The sequence below is a fragment of the Chanodichthys erythropterus genome, chromosome 10 (genome assembly GCF_024489055.1).
Source record: "Chanodichthys erythropterus isolate Z2021 chromosome 10, ASM2448905v1, whole genome shotgun sequence".
NCBI lineage: Eukaryota > Metazoa > Chordata > Actinopteri > Cypriniformes > Xenocyprididae > Chanodichthys > Chanodichthys erythropterus.
Genome location: NC_090230.1, coordinates 41,549,930 through 41,575,149, shown reverse-complemented (window position 1 = coordinate 41,575,149; position 25,220 = coordinate 41,549,930). Strand labels below are relative to the sequence as shown.

The following is a 25,220-nucleotide window of genomic DNA, read 5'->3' as shown; positions in this document are numbered from 1 at the left end:
TTTATTATTGCTTGGCCCTTATCCTCTTCCGTACTAAAACAGTCTAAACAAATTTTTTTTTTAAATAATTAAAAAAAAAAAAATTTAATTGTCATGAAAAGAGTAATCTAAATTTAATTTAACACAAACATTTTTTTTATATTTATTTATTTTTTATTATTATATTTTATTATACAATTCTTTTTGGGCTCAAATCCAGAACCTCAAAATCTAAAAAAACATTTTTATGAAAATTAATACATATTAGTATATATTTTTTAACAAAGTATATGTATAGATATTATGTATTTAATTTATGCAGATTTTTTTTTTTAAAGTAATACAGTAAATAATAAACAAAATGTAATAAATCACCTTTAAGAAAAATTGGAATGCCAGGAAATAAAATAAAATGAAAAGTCCAAATAACTTATCTAAAAGTCTATAAAAGTTTAATAAAAGTTTAATAAAATAAATAAAAGTCCAAAAGACCTGAAAAATAATTTTCAAAATAAATGTTTAAAAAAATTTGTCATAAATAATACACAATGTAATTTATCACACATTTTTAGGTCTATTTTTTAGACCTTATTCACAGCAGCACCGTATTTGATTTTTAACGGGAATCAAAGCGAGGCTGTGAGGGACAGACACCTCTTCAGCGGGTTGTAGTTATTTAATGTGATTGTTCTGATGAAACACTGCAAAAATATCTCTCCAAGAAATTTCAGTTAACCAAAAAAAAAAAAAAAAAACTCCAGACAACATGAGCTGTGGAAAATTATAAGTGGTCCTGTCATGGCACTGCTCTGAATAAGGTCTATTATATCTTAAATTATGTTTTTTTCATTAGAAAATATATAAAAAATATATATTTAATATATATAATTCTTATTTGGGGGTGAAATTGGACATGTAATTTTATTTATTTTTTATCACTTTAACACATTGCAATTTATGTCACAAAGAAAAATAAAGCGTATTATAGTATCACGTCATTTATTTCTTCAGGTTTTAATTTAGATAAATATACATTACATTCTGTGCATATACTCGTTTGTTTTGAGTCCCCCCCCCCCCCAAAAAAAAACTTTAAAAACATGCTAGAGAAAGAAAGCAGTAAACACACCACCCTCTTGCTCATATGAAACATAAAACATCAAAATAGGGACATTATTATTATTATTACAGCACAAAGAACAGCATTAGATTTACATTGAGTAGTCAAGGAACACTGATATCATCGTTTTAGACTTTGCAGAGGCTATAAACATGCTGGAGAGGAAGCAGAGGGGGAAAAAGTAGTATTTGTATAAAGCACTGACCTGTTGGTAATTCTTAAGCCAACAATTATTAAACAACAAAAGCAACGCATTACTCGCAGTACACTTTTCAACAAAACATTCACACTTTCAACAGACTGCACTGAGCGAAAGCTGTACATGCAAAGAGCAACACGGTGACCTCAAATTAATATAACTGCATCACTCCCCAGCTGTTGAAGATGTCATGACATCTATTCACAACAAATGGTGCGATTTCCCAGCTGCTGCTCGAGCCAAACCACACAAACACTGGAGCAGTTCTGATGCACGATACGACCTGGGGCTAGAAACAGACTTGGACCCACCTGAGACTTTGGTTTAAGTTTGTAACTGCCTTTTATTTGAACATCTTATTGGAGTTAACATGGGTTAAAAAAGGAAAAAAACAAGCAAAAATGGGAATGTAGCATTAATAAGTTCATAAGTGCTTGTAACTGAGCTGTGTAATAACTGCTTATTTGAAATATATAAAAACACACTTGCATCCCTGTCAAAGTCAGAAAATTATTTGAACTTGTATCAGCTCCATGTTCCCTTTTGCAGACATTTAGTCAATGTAAACATGTTTTGGGTATAGAAAGCTATGCTTTGTGGACTAGTGGGGGTACAAAAAACCTCACTAATATCTATATCTCTCTCTCTATATATACACACTACACAAAGAATAAAGCCACATGAATCGGTAACAGAGCAGCACCTGTATTGACATTCTGACTCAATGTGCCAAAACACTTGAACCCAGTTATTGACTCAAAGAAAAGAAAAAAAAAGTGGTGTTTGGCAACTCCTTATGATTTTATGACAATAAGCAGCATTGCAAAAGTAAAGTACTGTAGTATATAACTGTAATATGATTATCTAGTTATGGACATTTAAATATATACACCTTCAGCTTTATAACGGAATGTTACGCATTTCACAATGCAGAGAGGAAAAAAAAAACAAAACACACTTTTCTTTCCCATCCTGAAAGTTGTGTTTCTCTTAAATGACATATACAGTAGCACATATATTCCTGTTCTATCTGAACATAAAGTAAGTGCACAGACATAATGTAAAGAGCACATTCGGAGCCTGACGACTTCAAGACATTTCTGTAGCACTGTGGCAGATCACCTCTCTGTGGTCTCTCCGGACACAAAGCTCAGATCATCAGGGATCAGCTGCTCGCCTGAGAACGACACACAGACAGGACTTCAGCAGACCACACACAGGCCGCTGGAACAAAAGTCATAATACTGGGATATTATAATAAGCTGGTGCTCTGTGGCCACCTACAGAGATAATCAGAGACTAAACAGGTGGCTGACCTATTTTAAACTTTAATAAAGCACATAATTACTTTTATCCATCATACAGGCTGTGGGTTTCCCTAATATAGAATTAAAAGGGGAATCAAAATCATGATGTTGCTTGGATTTAATTTGGACTTTCTGCAGAAATGTACATCAACCACCAAAATTTTAGAAAACATCAACACTAATCCTCAAACTGAATAAACATTAAAGGATTAGTTCACTTCTGAATTCAAATTTCCTGATAATTTACTCACCCCCATGTCATACAAGATGTTTATGTCTTTCTCTCTTCAGCCGAAAAGAAATTAAGGTTTTTGAGGAAAGCATTCCAGGATTCTTATTCATATAGTGGACTTCACTGAAGTACAACGGGCTGAAGGTCCAAATTGCAGATTCATTGCAGCTTCAAAGGGCTCTACATGATCCCAGACGAGGAATAAGAGTGTGGAAGGAATAATGCTCGTCTTGCACTAGCTCTGAGATGCGCCACGCATGACGTAATCACGTTGGAAAGGTCACACGTGACGTAGGAGGAAGTACCGATCCAGTGTTTACAAAGCGAACATGCAAAGACTAAAGCTGTGTCCGAAACCGCTCACTCGTTCACTCATTCACTAATCCCTATATAGTGTATGGCATTTGAGTGCACTATATCTGTATGGAGTGAACGAAATGAAGTGAATGAATTCGGACGCTGACGTATACACTGTGCGTCGGAGATATCTATCTCAGAAACGGCTCGACACGCAATAAAACAATTTTATCCTACATGTTATTTACATTATAAAACAATGTTAATAATGATAACAATCATAATGACTTCATTTTGTAATCATACATGCCTCTGTGCCAGCTTTGTAGTTTAATCGATTGTATAATTTTTTTTTTTTGTCATGCTTAATGTGTTCATAATCATTTAATACTATAAAATACTGCAAACAAAAATAAACACATTAACAAGTGTATATAATTTCATGTATTTATCCTTTTTAATAAAGTTGTTAGAAACTCTCACGCTCACAGATTACGTGGTCTTTGAGCGCCCTCAGGCGACCGTTATGATTTGAATACGCTACCTAAGATTAACAAATTTTTTTAAATCATCCACTAAATTATCATCTTTTAAAGTTTAATGAGTTAACAGTGCCACAAATTATTAAAACACATTGCTGTTAGTAAAACACATTAAATTGATTAAACGCCTACATAATATTTTAATAATAAAAATAATATTTGTATTAATATAATTTAATTTTTTAATTCATCTATATAATAATGTCCCCCTACATTTTAGTAGGTTTTATTCAAGTAGTGATTAAAAAAAAAAAAAAATTGATTTTGGGAAATAGTGCTTCAGCAAGTGTACATGGAATGTACACTCGAAATCAGAGAGAATTGTGGGTATAAAGTAGTGAACGAATGTAGGGAATGAAGTCGTTCACTCAGAATTCGGACGCCACTACAAAATGGCCGACACCCGATATAGTGGACTATATAGTGGATAGGGAGCGGTTTCAGACACAGCTTAAGTCAAACAGCCTTTACGAAAAAAAAGTTAAAACAACGATGTCGGGCGATTTTGAAGTCAGAGGAGAAAATGAGATGGAGTTTTTCGCCCTACCACAGTACTTCCGCCTAGGTCATGCGTAACCTTTCCAACGTGATTACGTAATGTGTGGCGCATCACAGAGCTAGTGCAAGATGAGCATTTGTGGTTAAAAAGTATATAAATATTCATTTTGTTTAGAAAATGACAGAATAAGGGTCTTATCTAGTGAAACAATCTAAGTCTGGGATCGAAAAGATGCATTGAAACTGCAATTCGGACCTTCAACCCCAGTGAAGTTCAGTATATGGAGAAAAATCATGGAATGTTTTCCTGAAAAACCTTAATTTCTTTTCGACTGAAGAAAGTAAATTATCAGGAAATTTTAATTCTGAAGTGAACTAATCCTTTAAATATTCATGATTAAGTAAATTAGCTTTTTTTTTTTGCTTCTTTAATTAAATCTTAATAAATTTAATTAATCTTGTAACTGTCATTTTTTTTTGGGGGGGGGGATAATTAAATTTGTATATATATATATATATATATATATATATATATATATAGATAGGTAGATAGGTAGATAGGTAGATAGGTAGATAGGTAGATAGGTAGATAGGTAGATCTTTTTTTTACATTTTTAAAAAGTATATTACAAAACAGCATCTAAGGCTGTTTTCATGTCAAGAACAGGGTAAAATCATAAAAAACAGGGTAAAAAAAAAAAGGTAAATAAAAAAATAAACATTTGAAAGGAGATGGAGGAATGGACAGACAGGATAAATAATTTACATAAAGATAAAATCTATCAAACTTTTTAGATGCACTTTAGGAAAAAACTAAGTTAAAAAATAAGTTAAAATTAGTACTAAAAAAAAGATTAGTATTACTTTTGTTATAAACGAGCAATTTTTTGATTTTTTATGAGATAATTTAATAAGCCTAATTTACATATGTAAAAAAAAAATGTAAAAGGTAGATTATTTAAAAGTATTTAAGCCTTAAGATCAAAAAAAGATAATGAAAAAACAACTTCAGTCAAGTGTGTCCAAACTTTAGACTGGCAGCAGTGGTTGAAATAACAGTGTCAGTGAAGGGTGAGATATACACCTGGGCAGGGTAGTGTTCTGGTGTCAAACGCACAGTCTCCAGCCTCCAGAGCCACAACCTCATCCTCATTCTCGTTCTCCGTGTCACAGTCAAGCTCGCTGTCACTGCTCATGCTCGGCAGCACGTGGTGAGGCTGTTTCTGACTGAGGAGACCTGAGGACAGACGGCCATGACTTTATATGAACTGGCAGATATCAGTACTGAGAACACGTGTTTTTCTGTATTCGTTGTGCTTTATTTCCTTTGCAATCAAGCATCAGATAAGGAAGTGTTACTCATGAGCCTCCTGGCGGTAACCTCAGGCCTTCTGGAGTATTTAACTGGTGATTAACTACAATATCCTGGGAACACGTCTAATTTTATGTGCAGTTGAATGACAGTGCGTTCCTTCACAGTGTGTGCAATGACTCATTGATGCAACACAAGTAAAATGTGTAATTATTACTCATGTTTTTGAGAGCGGATCTTCATGTCTCACCTTCATCAGGGCGTGAGGAGGAAGAGGACGATGGCTCAGCCAGTGACAGCAGTGACTGATGGATCTCACCGGCACTCTCTTGATCACAGTTCAGAGAGCTGTCTGTCAGCAGGCCAGGTCTGAGGGGTACAATGTTATCAGCATGGTAAAAAATAAATAAATAAATAAAACATTGTGTATCATGCTATTTGATGTAAAAAAAAAAATTATAATAAAAAAAAATAATAATTATATACATATAAATATATAACGTGCAAAAAAAAAAAAAAAGGAATATTGTCATGTAAAAAAGTGTCATGTTATTTTACAAACCAGTACAATCATAACAAAACAAAAAAGTTTAGTTGTGTATCATGCCATTTTGTATGGACAAAAAAGACAAGCCAAAAAACAAAACATTAGCATGGTGAACTCCATTTTGTGTCATGTTTTTTTGTGAAAAACTAATCCAAAGAAAACAAATACCACAAAACAAAGCACAAAGTAAATAAAACAAAACACAGAACAAAGCCATTAAGTCAAATACTGGCATGCAAAGACATTAAGTGTCTTGGTATTTTACATGAAACCAACAAAACAAAAATTTGCCTGGTGAAAGCTATTGTATGACAAATATTTAATGTAAAACACAACCAAACCAAACCAAACAAAAAGAAAAAAAGAAAAAAAAGAAAACAAAAAAGAAAACAAAAAACAACTAATCAAAATCAAACCCCCCCAAAAAAGCAAAACAGTAAAACAAAACTTAAATAGCACCAAACATTAGCATTGTGAAAGCTATTGTGTCAATAAAGTCTCTTTCATTGAGTGAATACAAAGGCCATCCAGTAATTTATAGTATCAGAATACAACTCAACAGGTTACAATAATGCTAATGAATGTAATGACAAATTAAAATCCGCGCACCATTACTGAGGATCTCATCAGCATTTAAATGTCTATTCTAGGTATAAAAACTGCAACCTTCAATCAAGCCCAATTACTGGATTTGTTTCTGAATGGATACACAATTACACAGTGATTTCTGTACATTACCCAACGGCTGGACTCCTGCGCTGTTTGGTGGCGGGTGCAGCCGCTCCATTGAGGGCTGTGATGCTGAACAGGTCTGAAGCCGAAGCTCCGTACAGCAGCTCCTCGTGTTTGGAGCCAGAGGGTTTATCAGAGGAAGAGGAGCTGCTTCCCAGCGAGGGAGGAGAACTCTGCACACTCCGTGCTTTCAGGGAGCCTGCAAAACACAGATAACGTCATTTCAGATGATTTGAATACGCCCTGAAAGCTTCCCAGAAGTCTTTGGGCTTTTCCCCCAAATTAAACTTTTCAGATTATTCCTCACTATTGTTGCTTCTAGGGATGGGCAAAACTACATTTTCAAAATTGAGGAAGTTAAGGAAGTCCTGTAAAAAAATTGGCCTAACCAAACATGGCCTCTTAAAAAAGCAATACTTATGGTGCAATATGCTGAAAAGCATGCTGTGTGCTTTTCTCACAAGATAAACCAGTCAGATGGTGGACGACTTGTCTACCATGTTGACTGTTTCTCATTTCATTTCAATAATCACAAGATGAACAGTGTAGTCATGTACAAACCATCCAAGGAGGAGGGTCCCTCTCTGGGACACAGAGCAGGTTCAGTAGGGGACTCTCGCCCTGCTCCTCTCAGCTCTTTCTCCCCAGCATCCACAGCCCGACGCAGTGACAGTCCACCCAGCGCCCCCACACTCTCCTGCTTAGGAGAACCAGCCTTCTTCACTCCTAAAACAAAGATCAAAACAAAGCCAGGCTGAATCTACAACAATATACACTACCATTCAGAAGTTTGGGGTCTGTAAGATGTTATATTTTTGTCTTGTATGCTCTTGATCAATACAATAAATACAGAAATATTTTGAAATATCACTACACATAAAAATAACTTTTTCCTTTTAATTTATTTTAAAATGTAATTATTCCTGTGATTTTTTTTGCAGTCATTACTCCAGTCTTCAGAGTCAAATTATTCTTCAGAAAATCACACTAATATGCCGATTTGGAGTTTAAGAAACATTTTTAATAGAGATGCACCAACACTATTCTCTCCATTTCATCAACTTGTTTCAGAGTAACTGGTATCAGTTACAAACAAACACATTACTCAAATTAATATTAACACATATTAATTAAATTCTGAAGACTAAATTAATATTCTTAACTTTATGAATGTTATTAATTCATATAATTACTATTAATATTGAACATCAAACTGGTTTCTTAGCATTTTCTTTACACAAAGCCCAAAGGCAGTGCATTTTCATTTGATTGACAGGATATATCGGCCCTGATTATCAACCGATACCCCTAAGTGTGAAAATTTGCTTTTATCGGCCGATATCGATTATTGACCGATATATCGGTGAATCTCTAATTTTTAAGTATTATAAATGTTGAAAATATTTGTTCGGATTAATATTTTTTGTGGAAACTGTGATACATTTTTCTTTTCAGAATTCTTTGATGAATAGAAACAACAGCATCTATTTACAAAAGTACAAAAAAAGTTAAATATATCCTGTAGATGGTAAAGTTGGACTAATATCAAAATCTTGATCTCTCCATATCAACACTAAATGAAAATAAACAGCCTCAATTTTGACATTTCCTGTGATATTCCATACTCCATCTAAAAATACTTTACACAGCATTTTGCTAATTATTTAACAATCATTATGCAAGCAGTTTTAGGAGCTCATAATAATTTTAAAGACTACATGGAATATTTGTACTTAAAAATTAATTTAAAAAGGCACGTAAATTACAATTTCTCATACAGATTCATAAAAGTTTAATCTAAAATCTAATCTAAGATCTAATCTTCATGTAAATAAAAAACAGTGGTTGTGTTACAAGTCCCACCGCTCTCCCTCCCACTTTGTTTACTGTCCTCTCTCTGATTGTACTGTTTAAATAAAAACAAAAAATAAATCAAAAAAAAAAAAAAAAAGCTCAGTGTCATACCACTGCGAGAGTGTCGTGATGAGATGGGCGCTTTGAAGAGCAGTTCACTGGGTTTGCGGCTGGGTCCCATCTCTGAGTCCATGGAGGGGCCCTGCTCATGGTTTGAGGCTCCCTGAGAGGAGACTCGACCGGCTCCACCGCGAGCTTCCAGCTGCCCTTTCACGTCCGACATCTTACTGCGCACTTCTGCCATCTGAGCCTTCAGTCTGATCAGGACCCCCGAGTCCGGGGCTGAACGACGCACCGCCTGAGGACGACGCTCACGCTCTTTACGAGAGGGCACAGCAGCAGCTGTCAATCAAAAATGTAGTCATGATGAATCATACCAATTTTAGATCCTACAGTCATTTTAAAGTGTTATTAAGTTCACTTCATAATTGCAATCTCCATTTTGATGACATCATTGACACCTTGGCTCTGGAGGAGAGAGGTAGGGGGGCGGGGCTGCATCCCCCACAGTGACTCCACATGGCTGCGGTCCTTCAGGTCCAAGAGTTGGATAAGGATGACCGGGTCGATCTCCAGGAGGCTGGCTGAACTTGCACATGCCCCACGCCTTGAACCCCGGGCACAGGCACCAGAATCTCCTGACCAACAGTGGGAGACAGTTAGAACAGAGAGGACTTTGCTTTACACAGCTACAACCAGTAGGTTAGCATGTAAATGTGGAAGCCAGTAGGAATATGAAAAGCACAGGTATATGTCTATCAAAATTGTGAGAGAGTATTTGTACAGTACAGTAGATTACATCACAATTTGTAGCATATGGATCAAAAAGATTCACCTACAGAAGTACTTAAGTTTAAAAAAAAATACAACGTTTGGAAGTTAGTCAGGCCGATACCAATCAACTCATCAACTCCGCTTTATTTTTTCTGAAGCATTTTGTTGCATGTCAGCTGTGATACACAGACATCCACTCTCGTATTGCTTGTGTAACAGTGAGATTTGTGCAGGTAAACACTGCACACTGACGACCCCTATAGAGAACATGGCGTTTAGCATCATTGATAGTGCACTCGCCTCGCATGCCAGCAGCGGATGGGCCGGGGTTTGAGACCGCCTCAGAGCAGGGTAGTAAGGATTGGAAGGTGAGTTTTGGAGGCGGAGCAATGAAGAGAGGGGTGGGTTTTCTTTGGGTTGATTTCAAATATCAACAATGTCCAACAGCGTTGTTGAAAAAATGGATACACCTTTAAAGACTTCATGTCATTATTAAAATGTCATTTAATTGAACTAAACAAAGGAGTGCATAATACACTTTTGTACACAGTTTTACTGCTATTGGTATTGACTACTGAAATTGTCATCTATTATCAGATTAGTCAATAATCATGCTCATTTGGACTATACACCAATGGATATTGCCAATTTTGTTTTTACATTTTTTTTCTGAATGCATTTTAAATATTGTCCAAAATAGCTTAGGAATAATTGACGATGGACTGTTACATATATATATACACATATATATATATATATATAGTACAGTCCAAATGTTTGGAACCACTAAGATTTTTAATGTTTTTAAAAGAAGTTTTGTCTGCTCACCAAGGCTACATTTATTTAATTAAAAATACAGTAAAAAAACAGTAATATTGTGAAATATTATTACAATTTAAAATAACTGTGTACTATTTAAATATATTTGAAAAAGTAATTTATTCCTGTGATGCAAAGCTGAATTTTCAGCATCGTTACTCCAGTCTTCAGTGTTACATGATCCTTCAGAAATCATTCTAATATGCTGATCTGCTGCTCAAGAAACATTTATGATTATTTTCAATGTTGAAAACAGTTGTGTACTTTTTTTTTTCAGGATTCCTTGATGAATAGAAAGTTCAAAAGAACAGCATTTATCTGAAATACAAAGCTTCTGTAGCATTATAAACTACCGTTCAAAAGTTTGGAGTCAGTAAGAATTTTTATTTTTATTTTTTTGAAAAGAAATTAAAGAAATGAATACTTTTATTCAGCAAGGATGCATTAAATCAATCAAAAGTGGCAGTAAAGACATTTATAATGTTACAAAAGATTAGATTTCAGATAAACACTGTTCTTTTGAACTTTCTATTCATCAAATAATCCTGAAAATAAATATTGTACACAAATATTTTGTACAATTGTACACATTAAATGTTTCTTGAGCAGCAGATCAGCATATTAGAATGATTTCTGAAGGATCATGTGACAATGAAGACTGGAGTAATGATGCTGAAAATTCAGCTTTGCATCACAGGAATAAAATACTTTGTCAAATATATTAAAATAGAAAACAATTATTTTAAATTGTAATAATATTTCACAATATTACTGTTTTTTACTGTATTTTTAATTAAATAAATGTAGCCTTGGTGAGCAGACGAAACTGTAATATATATATATATATATATATATATATAAAAATGCACACCACAAGTGGTAGTGCGTTTATGCAAATATATTTCTCAGCATTAGTGTGTTATTTTAGTTTTATTAATATACTATTTTAAATTAACTTTTTAATTTTAGTTGCAGTTTTAGTCATTTTTTGTATTTTTTTTTTTCATTTTTATTAGTTTTTTTTTTTTTTTTTTTATTTCCATTTAGCTTAAATGCATTTCTATTTCAGTTTTAGTTTTAGTAATTTTAGTGCATCATCTTAAACAAAAATTTTAAATGCTGCCTTGGCAATTACCTAAAATCAATTAAATAAAAGTTTTTCATCTAATATATTTATATTTTATATTATTTCAGTATTTTTTAAATACTTTTAGTTGAAGTCCCCAAGAAATCAAAATTGACGATTATTACTTTTAATTGAATATTGCATTATTTATGATAAATGACTTCTCTTTCATCAAAATAACTTCCCCCTCCCCTCCAGCAACCTGTCACTCACAGGAGATAACAGCAATTAGCAAACGACAACGATCCAACAATCCAATCAATTTCCAATGGACAAAATGAAGTCCCGTCCTACATTTTTTTTTCTCGTTTGAGGAGCCGTTTCACTTAAAAGATGATTAAAACATGATCGCAACTTCTGTTTGATGAAGACTTTAACAAAAACACTGCTCAGCTGTTTCAACTCTAAAAACATTATAGTTCTAGTTTTTAGGAAATTATTACATGTCACTTCAATTGAGTGAACACTAACAGTGTTTCAGAAGAAGCTCTAACAGGGTTTTAAACTGCAGATTCTGCAGTAAATCCTCAAAGTCTGATATGGTAATTTGGCTCGGTTACATCACTACAACTGATTAACAGGGTGTTGCAGTCGATGACACTTCAAAGCCAAGTGTTTCAACACACCAGATTGCCATATGCATGACACTCTCTTTTCATTAGAGAAACAACATTATTAGAATCAGTGAGGGGTGCTTGGACGGAGAAAATCTGGTTCACCTGTTGCCCCGGCAACATCATCGGGTAATTCACCTTCCTCGAGGTCTAGATTCCCGCTGTACTCCACATCATTCTCACCAGACCTACAACAGACGGAAACAATTCACAGTTGTATTATTTCTCAAGTACTAGTGGAATGTCAGCAGCAAGTAAACAAATCTACAATGCATAACCAGATCAGCTCTAATATTTGATGTATGTGTGGAAAGGTTTTGAATGATTAATTGGATCCCAACGGAGCTAAATGAGGCGTGGTCGGGCATTATGTCCCCAGCGTATCGCCACATGCTTTAAATAGATGGGGATTCATTTGTGTGGCTCCCCCTGTTAATAGTGAGAAGTGGTACGGTCTGAAATAAGCTTCTCCACAGGGGGTGTTGATAGCGTTCTGCTCCAAGCTTACTGCTGAATATGTATGTATATGTGAGTATGTGTGTGTGTGTCTGTGTGTAAGGGTAACACATGAACCATTGTCTCAACCGTGTGATGACTCAGTCCTCTCCAGCGGTTCTTTGCGCTTATCCACTACAGTATTTATAGAAGCTGAGAGCTACGACTCCACACGGATACACCGAATAAATGTTTGCTTGCCCTGCTAGTAGTGCACTGGCCCCACCAATAAAAATGATCTTTATATAGGGTTAGAGTATATCATTTGAATCTATTCTGGAAAAATCTTGACAAACCACCTACTAAATGGTCAACCACTGCGCTAAAACAAGCATGTATGTACATTGCCGGGTATGTGTGGCTTTAAAAGAAAAAAACCATCCAATCGAGACATTTGAATAAGCACATTTACATGCACAAGACTTCTCTGGTTTGCCTGACTGACATCAGGATGCATGTGAAGCACATGTGAAGAACACGTGAAGCACATCCGAAAAGCTTAAAAACATTTGCTACGAGTTTAAAAAAAAAGCTTTGGAGCTTTTTTTGCTTTATGATGGAAAATCTGTTCAAATACAAATGATGGAAAATCAAATCAAGAGGTCACGGGAAACGTATTTGAGATGATAATACCAGGTGTAAACAGTTCCTAACCCCAGAATTCCCTCTCACCCTTACTATATCCTGAGGAAGTGGGCTTCTGACATTTGGGCACATGGGCACCTTTACAAAGCACATACAAAACACTTGAGCAAATGGAGTCAAAGGTGTGAGAGAATGTGCGTGGGCCTGAGAACAAGAGTGCACGTATGTGTGTGCACGCTGGAAAAGACAGAGACTGTGAGAACGAGCATTTGTAAGCAGGAGGTAGAGGCTCTGATGACTCATTCGTCTCATCTGGTTGGAGCAATGTGTGTTTGAGAGCCGTGTGAGCGGGCGGTAGCCGGCAGCATGAGCAGAAACATGTGAGGTTCTGACTCCAACACCTCACTACGGAAACACGAGCACTCTCACAGAGCCTACACAAGTCAAAGCTGCCAATAGTGCTCATTTTTTCAGATCGTGATAGGACAGGACAGAAAGAACAGCTCTTCTCTGGTTAAACACAGAGTGCGAGGGGCTGCCTGTCACAAATCTGGTATCAGCCCTAATTAAACCGTGTTTTCCAGCCAGGGGGAGGATACAGCTGTTACCCTCTGGCACACAAAGCACCATCTCTTATGCAATAATCTTAGTACACTAGTATTTACCACACCATGAGGATGTGACCTGGCAAATGATGAGTACTGTTTTAAGGGGGGGGGGGAAGAAAAACGCTATTAGAGCTGATCACGATTTTGCCAGAAACACTTTCAATAGATCCACATTATCTACATACGTACCACAGTGAAGCTTGTGACTTTCATCAAGTGCTGTTTTCCATCAATTACTATAAAATAAATATTATAAAATAAAATAATTCTGATTCTAAAACCTGATTGGATGAGTCATATATAAAGCTGTTAATAATAATAATAATAATCTGATTTTACCTGGGTTAAAGGAAATAGTTCAGGCAAAAAAGAAAATACTGTCATTATTTATGCGGGTGGCATGCTGTGTGTGTGTTTTTGTTGTTGTTGTTTTCAAATAAAAATCTTCAAAAAGAATCTCCAAGCTGCATATTTCTATATGAAAGAAAATTAATGGAGACTGCCAAGCTCCAAAAAGAAACAAATAAAAAAGCAACATAAAATAGTCTATTTGTCTTCCAATGCGCTATATTACAAGACGTCTGAAGCCAACATAACAGTAAATAAATTCCCATATTTTGGGTGAATTATACCTCTAACATCCATGATAAAATCACTAAGAGTCAAGTTGTTCTGCTTTAAAAGCACATTCTGAATTTTTAGTAAGGCCGTTTTTAAATCTTACATACATGGTCTCTTCGTCAATGTCATTCTCCTCTGTGTTACTGGTGGCTGTTGAGCTCCCAGAGGTGCTACTTCCATCCAGAGGATTGACATCTTCATCTCCAGTTAGACAGTCCACCTCCAGATCCCCGTCAGACAACTCCTAACATTGCATCAACACATCATCATCAAACTGATCCTAATGTGCGTAATAATACATCAAATAGCTCCAAGCACGAAAATGATTCAAATTATGTGGCTGTCAGGGCTGCAGGTTCACTACATTACATTTGTATGTAGGCCTGTTTTCTTTAGAGATCACAAAGAGTGTAGTCTGATTTGAATGTTATATGCCTAAAAGCATACTGTCAGATGATGATGATGTAAGAGAATCAAAGATGTTCAAGATGTGGCTATGATGAAATGATGGATAATATCTTATGGGAGTAAAAAACTTTTCTAGTTCTCAAAGGGAAGAAGAAATACATTGAACATTTTATTGCTAAAATGATAAAAAAAAAAAAAAAAAAAGTAGCTATAAATGTCATCATGCTGCTCTCGCAGGTCTTACATTAGAGTCATCATGCTGGGTCTTCTCTTCATCCTCATCTTCCTTGGTCCCTACTGATGCTGCCTGACTCCCTTCCTCCAGTACGGAGCTCTTCCCCTGACGAGAGTCTCTCCCGGAGGAAGTCGTGGGGCAGAGACGCCGATCAGGTGGAGAGGAACTCCGCGACTTCTGCCGACGGAACAGTTCTATGGCCAACCTCTGAAAAGAAATATACCAGAACATAAGCAACACAAGATACAGAAGAAAAAGTGTTTCTTAAAGTGTTAGTCCACCCAAAAAATTAAATTCTGTCATGATTTACTCAACCTAAAGTTGTTACAAACTTGCATGACTTTCTTCTGCGGAACACAAAGGATGATATTTTGAATAATGTTGGAAAGAATGGAAGTCAATGGGAGCCATTTTCTTTCCAACATTATTCAAAATATATTCTTTTGTTTTCCACAGAAGAAAATCATACAGGTTTGGAATAACATGAAGGTGAGTAGATGATGACAGAATTTTCATTTTATCTATTTAGATCATCTTAAAAACATTAACAGGCATTAAATGTTATAGCATTAATATTACATGAACAGCAAATGCATTCATAAATAAATTCATGTCTGTATAGAAGAAAGCTAAACAAATTCTGTTCAAGTAAGAAACAATGCAGTTTCTTCTAGATAGATCCTAAGGAGGCTTTCAGGGTTACACAGAAATACATATAGCGGCGTCTTTAACACTGACCTCTTTTAGGTTGTTGATCTGCTGAATGTAACTGGACTGGGCCGACTCCAGCTGAGTTATATACCAATACTGATCTCTACACTTCTGAAAAAATGTAGGTGATCGCACTTGATACCTGTGACATTAATGGAAAAAGTAGAGCTTGAGAAATGAACAAGACAGCATAAACAGGATACACCCCTGGATTGTGTCCAATACATTGAGTGGTTATTCTAAAAGCAGAGGAAATAGTTCACACAGGACCCACTCTTGCATCCATCTGAGTTGGAAGGATGTCTTTAACCTTTTTTTCAGCATATTTTGGCATAAATGCAGCATTTAAGTTACTTTGTTTAATCTTGAGACTTCAACATTAAAACCCATTCAAGATATTTTTGAAAAACACGTAGGCTATGGTTTTATCTGTGTCAACAGACTATAACTATCACAGGTACAGCAAAGTAAATTAACTGACTAATATTGATATTAAAGGGGTCATGAATTGAGAAATCTAACTTTTGACATACAAGAGGTCATTGTACTATAAAAATATCCTGTAAGTTTCAGAACTCAAAACTTCCTTGTTAGTCCAAAAACAGCTTTTATTGAAACCAAGCTCCCAAATGTCTTGTTTCGGACTTTGTCTCAGTATGACATAAAAGTGCAATGAAAGACCACCTGTGCAGAAGATCAATGCATACTTCCACATTAACTCCAAGTACCTAAACTTTATTTGCCACAACCAAGACTTATAAAGCATATGTAATACGCATAAATGTTTCACAGTTGGCAAATGTTTCAATTATATAATGAGAAAATCCTTAGTCTTCATTTCAACACTAATATAATGTAATAAAAAACAATACAACCTCACAAATACATAAGAAATAAATAAGAATAAATATAATTTATTAGAAAGCTGTCGCAGACTGCAGTATTCTTGGTATATGAGGTGTAGGTTTGTCTTCTGATCTGGGATCAGGAACATGTATGGCGAACATCTGAGGTTTTCAAACAATTCCACAAGTGTAGCGGGAACATTCACAATTATTTTAATATGCAAAACCCTGTGTCCACACTGGACGCAACAAAGCAACTGTTGAAAATCAGATTCAGAAATAGAACAGAGCATCAATTTCATGCCGCATCCAGTGTAGACAGCATCACTGATTATAATGGGTTTTATTTGCTTTTGTCATGTCGCGTCAAGCCACTTGCGTCTGGTGTAGACACAGTGTTACCCAATCATAGCATTGGGAGTTTAATTCCAAGTCTTGAATGTGGCACGCCTATCAAAACTGTGTTTCAAAGAGGGTAAAAAACAGGATAGAAAATTGCCTATTACTTCTAAATTAGGATGTTTTTGATGCAAAAATCTTGCTAACATTATAAGTGGACCTCAAAGAACAGTATAAATTAAAAAAAAATAATAATAAAAAAATGCAGTTCATGACCCCTTCAATTCTAAAGGAGCTATTAGAGCAATAAAATGGTCTAACATAAATATGCAAGCTCGCACCTGAGCACAAGAGTGTCAGTCTGCATATTCAAGTATCCTTCACTGGCGAGAAGGTCCAACCTGAAGAACCTGTTATACCCCCAGCACTCGCCCACCTCAAAGTCCGATGCAAACTCTCGAATGATGTTTTTAGTGGGGTCACTGGAGGCCTGATGGACCATCTCCACCCTGTATTCATATCTAGAAGGAATGCAAAGATATAGGCATTACAAAACTTATTTGTGAGACTATGCAGCAGGATAAGAGGACAACAGCAGGGAGCCTACTTGGACGTCTCAGGAAGCCCCGCAGACAACTCCAGAAAAACAGACAGATAGTTTCCCCGAACAACTCCATTGCCATCCTAAACCACAAAAACAAAGTCTGTGAGAATAGGTAGATTTGAAAAAAAATTAATTTTAAAAAGGTGCCCTAGAACCAGTTTTTACAAGATGTAATATAAGTCTAAGGTGTCCCCTGAATGTGTCTGGGAAGTTTCAGCTTTTTTTTAAATTCATTTTTTTAACTGCCTATTTTGGGGCATCATTAACTATGCACTGATTCAGTGCGCGGCCCCTTTAAATCACGCGCTCCCTGCCCCCCGAGCTCTCAGTTCACACAGCTAATTTAACCCTCAAATGGATATTTACAAGATGTTCGTCATGCATGCTGCATGTATGCGTCGGATCATGTGAGTATAGTATTTATTTGGATGTTTACATTTGATTCTGAATGAGTTCAAGGCTGTGCTCCGTGGCTAAAGCTAACATGACACACTGTTGGAGAGATTTATAAAGAATGAAGTTGTGTTTATGAATTATACAGACTGCAAGTGTTTCAAAATAAAAATAGCGACGGCTCGTCTCCGTGAATACAGTAAGATATGATGGTAACTTTAACCACATTTAAGAGTACATTAGTAACATGCTAACGAAACATTTAAAAAGACAATTCACAAATATCACTAAAAATATCATGTAATCATGGATCATGTCAGTTATTATCGCTCCATCTGCCATTTTTTGCTTGCTTACCTAGTCTGATGATTCAGCTCTGCACAGATCCAGACATTAATACTGGCTGCCCTTGTCTAATGCCTTGAACATGGGCTGACATATGCAAATATTGGGTGCGTACATATTAATGATCCCAACTGTTACGTAACAGTCGGTGTTATGTTGAGATTCGCCTGTTCTTCGGAGGTCTTTTAAACAAATGAGATTTATATAAGAAGGTGGAAACAATGGAGTTTGAAACTCAAGGTATGTCTTTTCCATGTACTGAACTCTTGTTATTCAACTATGCCAAGGTAAATTCAATTTTTGATTCTAGGGCACCTTTAATTCATCTCCATGTTATATGTGACAAACTTACCGGATAAACCTTCAACCTCCAGCACAGGCCTGATATCTGGAGCGGGGGGCTGTAGACAGGGTCGGCTCTCTGCCGCAGAGTACTTAAGGCAATGAAAAATTCAAGTCATGCAAGAGAACTAATGCACCATTTAAGAAATAAATTAATAAGAGACACAAAGGGATGGTGATTACCTGAAGTTTGCCAAAACAAAAGTGCTGGAGTCATAGGCAGGGACGAGCTCACTGAGAAGAAATGAGATATGACTGTGCAATTTATCTCGCAGATTGAAATGGGAAAGTCTATTCAAGAAATGTTGTTAACCACAAACTTTATTTCATTATTTTAAGTGAAGTAGTTTACTGTGCTGGCCTACAACACCATGATTGAACGGCTCTATAAGCCTAGAGGTTGTTTTTTTTTACAGGTGTTTGTGTTTATTCATTATTCACAGTCTGCCACAGAGAGCACAAAACATCAAGTTTACTAAGATCTCATCGCTGCATGAAGTGGCAGTATAACAGGTACAGTATCTAAATGTGAGTACCTGGTGAAGTCTGGTGGGACAGGAGTGGTGACAAAAGACTGCATTGGCTTCCTGTGAACCTGCTGGAACATGAGCAGGATCTCTGGACTCTTAGAGATCAGCTCGCTCTTACTGCACGAACGCAGCTGTAGGGTTTAAGCACACGTCACACTTTAATGCTATTTTTTCCATTACAAAATAATTCAATCAACATAATGGAAGTGAAAAGAAACTTTAACATGAATTTTCAGAATAACTTAATTTTCTTACTAAATTTGATTTGACTTATAACTAAATTTGTTTTAGTAATAGTGCATCTGAAAGTACAATACTTATTTAACTTTATACAATTATGATAACTTTATTTCTTTGATTGTCTCAAACTATTATGATACACTGACTTCACACACCTGATGTTCCACTTCCTGCAGCAGAGACTCCAGCAGTTCTGTTTCCTGTGTCAGAGAGGTCTTCTGTCCTGTGGATGCAGCAACACTACATTAGACAAATATAACCTCAAAGATCAGGTCATATGAAAACTGTCAGAAGAAAAGCAGGATTGTACCCATGAGCGTGATGAGTTTGTTCTTGAGCTGATTATCGAGCCGAGCAATCATCATTTCCACAGCATTCCGGATTTCCCTCACCCTTTCATCCTTCGCGCCACGCACCGCCTCAACGTTCTTCTCCTGAAAAACAAATAAAATGTGGCTAAATTAAAAAAAAAAAATCTATATTATAATGGCCAAAAGTACACCCAAACACACTCCCACACACTACCATTCAATATTTCACGCTCAGTAAGAGCAAAATTTAATACTTTTATTCAGAAAGGATGAATTATATTGATCAAAAGTGTCAGTAGAGACATTTGTAAGATTAGAAAAGATTTATGTTTTAAATAAATGTGGTTCTTTTGTTCTTTCTATTCACCAACAAAAATGTTTTCAACACTGATAAGAAATGTTTCTTGAGCACCAAATCAGTATATTAGAATGATTTGTGAAGGATCATGTGACACTAAAGACTGGAGTAATGGCTGCTAAAAATTCAGCTTTGCCTTCAGCACTACTACTTACACTTCTGGGAAGACTTCCCACTAGATGTTTTTTGTCCATGTAGTGAATCTTAAGTATCTTAAATTTGCTTTGGATAAATTTGTTTTGTGCTGTGGCGCCCTCTATTGGACAAGCACCTTATGTAGGATTCAAAAGTGAGCTATAATCAGTAACTGATGGATTTGTGTGGGTTTCTTGGCGTCCTGGAGTTCTACATTATATAAAACGCCTTCAACAGCACTTGTCAAACCAGGAATACATGTAATTAGATAACATTTGATTTGTCATTAGCAGTTTCATCTAAAAGGCATTTATGGCTGGTAAACTAGCATCCATTATGAATTGTCAACTCAGAAAACGTCTAAATTGCTCCGAGTGGGCGTCGATGAGAAGCAAGGGTGCTTACCACTTCTTGAACCAGACTAATGAGCTCCATCAGCCGGCGCCGCAGCTTAGCCACCTCCTCGTTCACCTTCGTCACATGCTGCTCGTAGATCTCGGCCAGGGGTTTGAACGTATGACCTCCATGCTGTGGAGAGGAGGAGATAAGCAAGTTCCTAGTTTGAAACAAACTAACATCCGTTAATATTAGGTGCAGTATTGATAATTTCCTCCAAAGTGTGACCGGTCATGTTTCATCTCAACACATTGGGATCTGAGGAGGAATTGACACCATACACGTAATCCACCAGCCTGACTAATGTGTTTTGAAGACAGAAACACATACCATGCCTCCCCACAGAGCGCACTGGTGACAGATGCACTTCTTACAAGTCCAGCAGAACACGCTCAACTTTTCATGATGGTTCTCACACCTGTTACGGTGAGAGAATGAAGGAGTGAGGAGAGAATCACTGGCAGTGAGTACACCAATTGGTCACTTAGTCATTTGATAAAATGTTAAAATGCGAGGAGACTCCATCCCAGAAATTAAAAACCCAGTATTCTCTCAGTGGAACCTCTTTTTTTCCTATAAGAAAACATTTTATCATGCCTATTTCTTGCAAGTCAAATGCCTTCTGTCTAGATATGTTTACTTTAAATCCATGATAAAAAATATGATTACATTTTAAAAGCTGTAATAATCTAAGCAAAGTGTGAAAAAAACAACAACACTTGAAACAATAAATAAACTAAAATAAATACATTATAAATAGAAATATTAATTATATAGACACTCCACCATTCAAAGGTTTAGGGCCAGTATGTTTTTCTATGTTTTTTGAACATAGTCTCTTATGGCAAGATTGGATTTTTTTAATCAAAAATACAGTAATATTGTAAAATATTATGACAATTTAAAATATCGGTTTTCTTTTTTAATACATTTTAAAATGTAATTTATTCCTGTGATGGTAAAGCTGAATTTTCAGCATCATTACTCCAGTCTTCAGTGTCACATGATCGTACAGAAATCATTCTAACATGCTAATTTGGTGCTCAAGATATATTTCATATTTTATTATCAATGTTGAAAACAGTCGTTTAACATTTTTATGGAAACAGTGATGCATTTTTAGGAATTTTTGGTGAATAGCAAGTTCAGAAACAGCATTTATTTGAAATATTAAAGACATTTATAATGTTACAAAAAACAATCTGTCACTTTTGTTCAATTTAATGTAGTGTCCTTGCTAAATAAAACTATTAATTTCTTTCTTAAAAAAACAACATTATGGCCCAAACTTTTGAATGGTAATGTATATAGATAAGAAAAAACACAGTACTGCCACCATGAGGATTGCATTGATATTCAGTGTGAATAAGTGTATGGCTCACTTGTCTTTGTCGTTCTCCTCATGTTTTGTGAGGTTGCAGAGCTGCAGTGTGTCCAGTTGTTGAGTCACTTCCTCTGCCCATCGACAGTTGACCAGTTCCCTCAGCTGAAGCGGAGCTCTGAATTCAACATTTAGAAGTTTTATTAGCCAAAAGGACCATACACATTTATTATTATTATTCACACTGTTTAAAAAAAAAAAATCAAGAGAAGACTGTTGCAAACTGGATTCAAGTTGGTTCTGCAAAACTCTGTCTTTGCTATTAAATCATTTTGATATTTTTTTTAAATCAACCAAAAATGAGTATCAGGGATGAATCTGTTCCAGCACTCCCAATAAAGGCTTTGAGCTTTAATTATAGTGCTCTAGTTTAAACACACTTCAAAACGGCTTTGGCAGTTATGCAAGTGTGTTTCTGTTGCCAAATATCAGGTGGCTCTGGTCCAGTTGTCTAAAGTTGTTTTGAATGCAGTTTTTTTTTATTGTAACTAATCAATGCTTCCCTGAAATGATCTCATTCCTTGAACTCTAACAATAGAAAAATCAATACTTAATCCTCTAGATTTACTCCAAAGACTGTCAGAGCACAAAGCATCATTTGAAGTTGAAGCTCAGAACTTACCGACAGTGGGGACACTGAGCTCTCTGTTCAGTCAGCCATCGCTGCCAGGAAGAGAAACAGAAGAACAAAATTTACTCATTTATAAAGGCTAGCTTGGCTTTTCGCCCGAATCAGTAATATATCAATTATTAAAACACATTTTAAGAGTTTTATTTGTGGGATTTTTCTCAACATGCACTTGGAAAGCATCTAAAAAGGAATGTAAAAATCTAACCCCTTTTGTCAAAAACAACTATAATCTTTCAGATTCTGGAGCCAGTTGCATAAACTTAGCCACTATGTTAAGACTGTGTCTTAAGAACTAGTTTGAACAACTACCAGTTAGCCAAGGAGTAAACAGTTTTACTTTTCCTTTTCAAAGTAGACCAAACTACCTTTTTATGTAGCTGACTTTAAAAAGTTAGAACCAGTCTTGAGGAAAAAATGAGTTGGCTAACTTTTAAGACTAGTCCAAGCAGTTTATGCAACCGGATACATATCTTGAGTTAAAGTGAAGTGTGTAATTTTCCAAAAAATACTTTATAAATGTTTTTTAAAACAAATTCCCTGTACATGAATTTACTCATGTCCTGTCAAGCTGAAATAAAGAGAGCACAGGGAGCGTTGATTAACTGACAGGGTAAGCTCCTCTAGGCTGTGTGTAGATGATCGCTGTGTTGTTAATGAGTGTGTACATGTTTGCTCACCCGTATGCAGCTGAAACAGCAGAGTTTGGAACAATGAGGGCAGAGACGGGCATCGCGCAGCTTTTCCATGCAAATGAAGCATCGGAAGACTTCCGCAATGCTCTGAAGAGGGATGCAAGAGATGAGGCAATTCAGACAAACTTAAGAGTGTCAACTTTTAAACAACATATAAAGAGCTTCTTGATAGATGACACACGAACACGATTTTATTAGCGTAAAACTAAAAATATTCACAACAATACACTTACAGTTTATGTTATTAAAGTTCACCTAAAAATTAATATTCTGTCTTCATTTACTCACCCTCATGTAGTTTTTTTTTTTTTGTTTGTTTGTTTGTTTGTTTTTTTTGATGTGCTTCCAACTTGTAATATAACACAAAAATCTTATGGATCTTTTCTGTAATTTGGTGCTTCTCATAAACATATAACAATTATATCTGATAAAAGAGTATGATCATAACATGACATCAACTATCCACATAACATTATATTTAAGCTGTGCATTACTGCAACATTACTTTGATACACTCATCTCTGGCTGATATTGAATACTTCCTAAATTGTAACATCAAAACAAGCATTTTTTGTAAAGCTCCTTTGGAACTATATTCATTCATTGCGAAAAGTGCTATACAAAAAAAAAAATTCTAAATTAGTTCTGTTATATTGACAAGAGAGTGTCAATATAAGCTTTTGTTTTCCAAGGAACAATGAAAGCTATTCACATTTGAAGAATATATGGATGAGTAAATAAAGACAGCCTTTTCCTCTTTGGGTAAAGGCTAAATTTAATGTTATGTCAAGTTTTTGTCCCTGAACAAAAAGCAACTTGGTGCCTGTTAATATAAAACACACACACAGTAAACATACCTCAACACTCTGCTCATCCATCTCAGCCAGTTTGACTTCTGACAGCCAAATATATCTGACAGGAGAATCCTGGTGCTTTCACTGAGGTAAAAACAGACAGCAGAGCCCATTTAGATGCTCACATTTTGTTAATGAAGACTGATGATTTAGCAATATCATGCACAGTCTGCTAGTCTACTAAAAGACAGTCTATTTCCCCACATTGCTATAAACATGTCTGGCAGCGCAGAGCTGATGTGACAAGTGGCAGAAAACATTCATCTATATGAGCTTTACTGTTTATTACCGCAGATGGCCAACACATATAATGAAATAAACACAGAATATTGAATGAACTGCCAAAATGCTGCAGGATACATCTGCCAACATCAACTGGAGGCCTGTATGGTGTTATAAAGCACATAGCTGTATCAAATACAAGCTTCCAGTGGTAATGGTTGACTTTGAAAATCAAATAACTCATAAACCGTCAATATAGCGACCAGTTCAACTAATAACAAACACTGTCATCCATTAAATATGCATGCAGAGACAATATTTGAGCACATTCAGCAAGAAAAATTTTCATGTGCAGGCACAAAACTCAATGCCATTGCTGAGAGGACATGAAACGATTGATAACCTGTTAAATAAAACATTATCGCAAATACACAATACATACTAGCAGGTGATGTAGCACAGTTTAGCATATTAGCAAGTTAGCTAGGGGGGTTGCTCAAACTCTATTCACCATGCAGGGAAAAAAACTCTATTAAAATGCATTTACCTTTTAATGGCGCACTCAAATCCGTCAATCCGACTGTCTACATCAAGCGCTATTAATTTAGTGTTTTATGAACAGGTATTGTAGCATCAGACTGCTTGTTTATGGACTAGCACCGAATGGAGCGCCTATATGTCAATGTCAGTCACCATGGGAGACCGTGTCAGTCACCATGGGAGACCGTACCCACCAATCGTATTCACTGTTGGTAGCCGATGGAATTAGCATTAACCAATTACAAACGCGTATATGGAGTGGGCGGTGCATTTACCAAACTGACACGCCCATTCGAAAGCGCCAACATCAAATATTTAATTCATGACTATTCAGTTTTGCCTGTCCTGTTTTAACCGTTTTTGTAACTAAATACTGAGATGTTGTCA

General features: G+C 35.9%; 1 protein-coding gene across 3 annotated transcripts; it reads right to left on the bottom strand.

Annotated features, from left to right (window-relative positions):
* Positions 1 to 1,041: 1,041 nt before the first annotated feature.
* Positions 1,042 to 24,970, bottom strand: trim37 (tripartite motif containing 37). Of its 3 annotated transcripts, none has more exons than XM_067399231.1 (25): positions 24,841 to 24,970; positions 24,075 to 24,155; positions 23,203 to 23,304; positions 22,517 to 22,557; positions 21,896 to 22,012; positions 20,844 to 20,931; positions 20,523 to 20,645; positions 19,624 to 19,747; positions 19,469 to 19,536; positions 19,080 to 19,204; positions 18,727 to 18,777; positions 18,554 to 18,635; positions 17,467 to 17,543; positions 17,201 to 17,380; positions 15,703 to 15,817; positions 14,974 to 15,171; positions 14,429 to 14,565; positions 12,118 to 12,200; positions 9,141 to 9,317; positions 8,731 to 9,021; positions 7,327 to 7,491; positions 6,772 to 6,964; positions 5,737 to 5,855; positions 5,259 to 5,411; positions 1,042 to 2,522 (listed from the first exon to the last, which is right to left on the bottom strand). In XM_067399231.1, the coding sequence occupies exons 2-25, from the start codon at positions 24,093 to 24,095 to the stop codon at positions 2,464 to 2,466; spliced, it is 2,889 nt and encodes a 962-aa protein (XP_067255332.1). In that variant the 5' UTR covers positions 24,096 to 24,155; positions 24,841 to 24,970; the 3' UTR covers positions 1,042 to 2,463. The 3 variants fall into 3 exon arrangements, with proteins under 3 accessions (XP_067255332.1, XP_067255331.1, XP_067255330.1); XM_067399230.1 differs by having other exon boundaries at positions 1,042 to 2,475; XM_067399229.1 differs by lacking the exon at positions 1,042 to 2,522 and adding an exon at positions 2,549 to 3,017.
* Between the last annotated feature and the right edge of the window lie 250 nt (positions 24,971 to 25,220).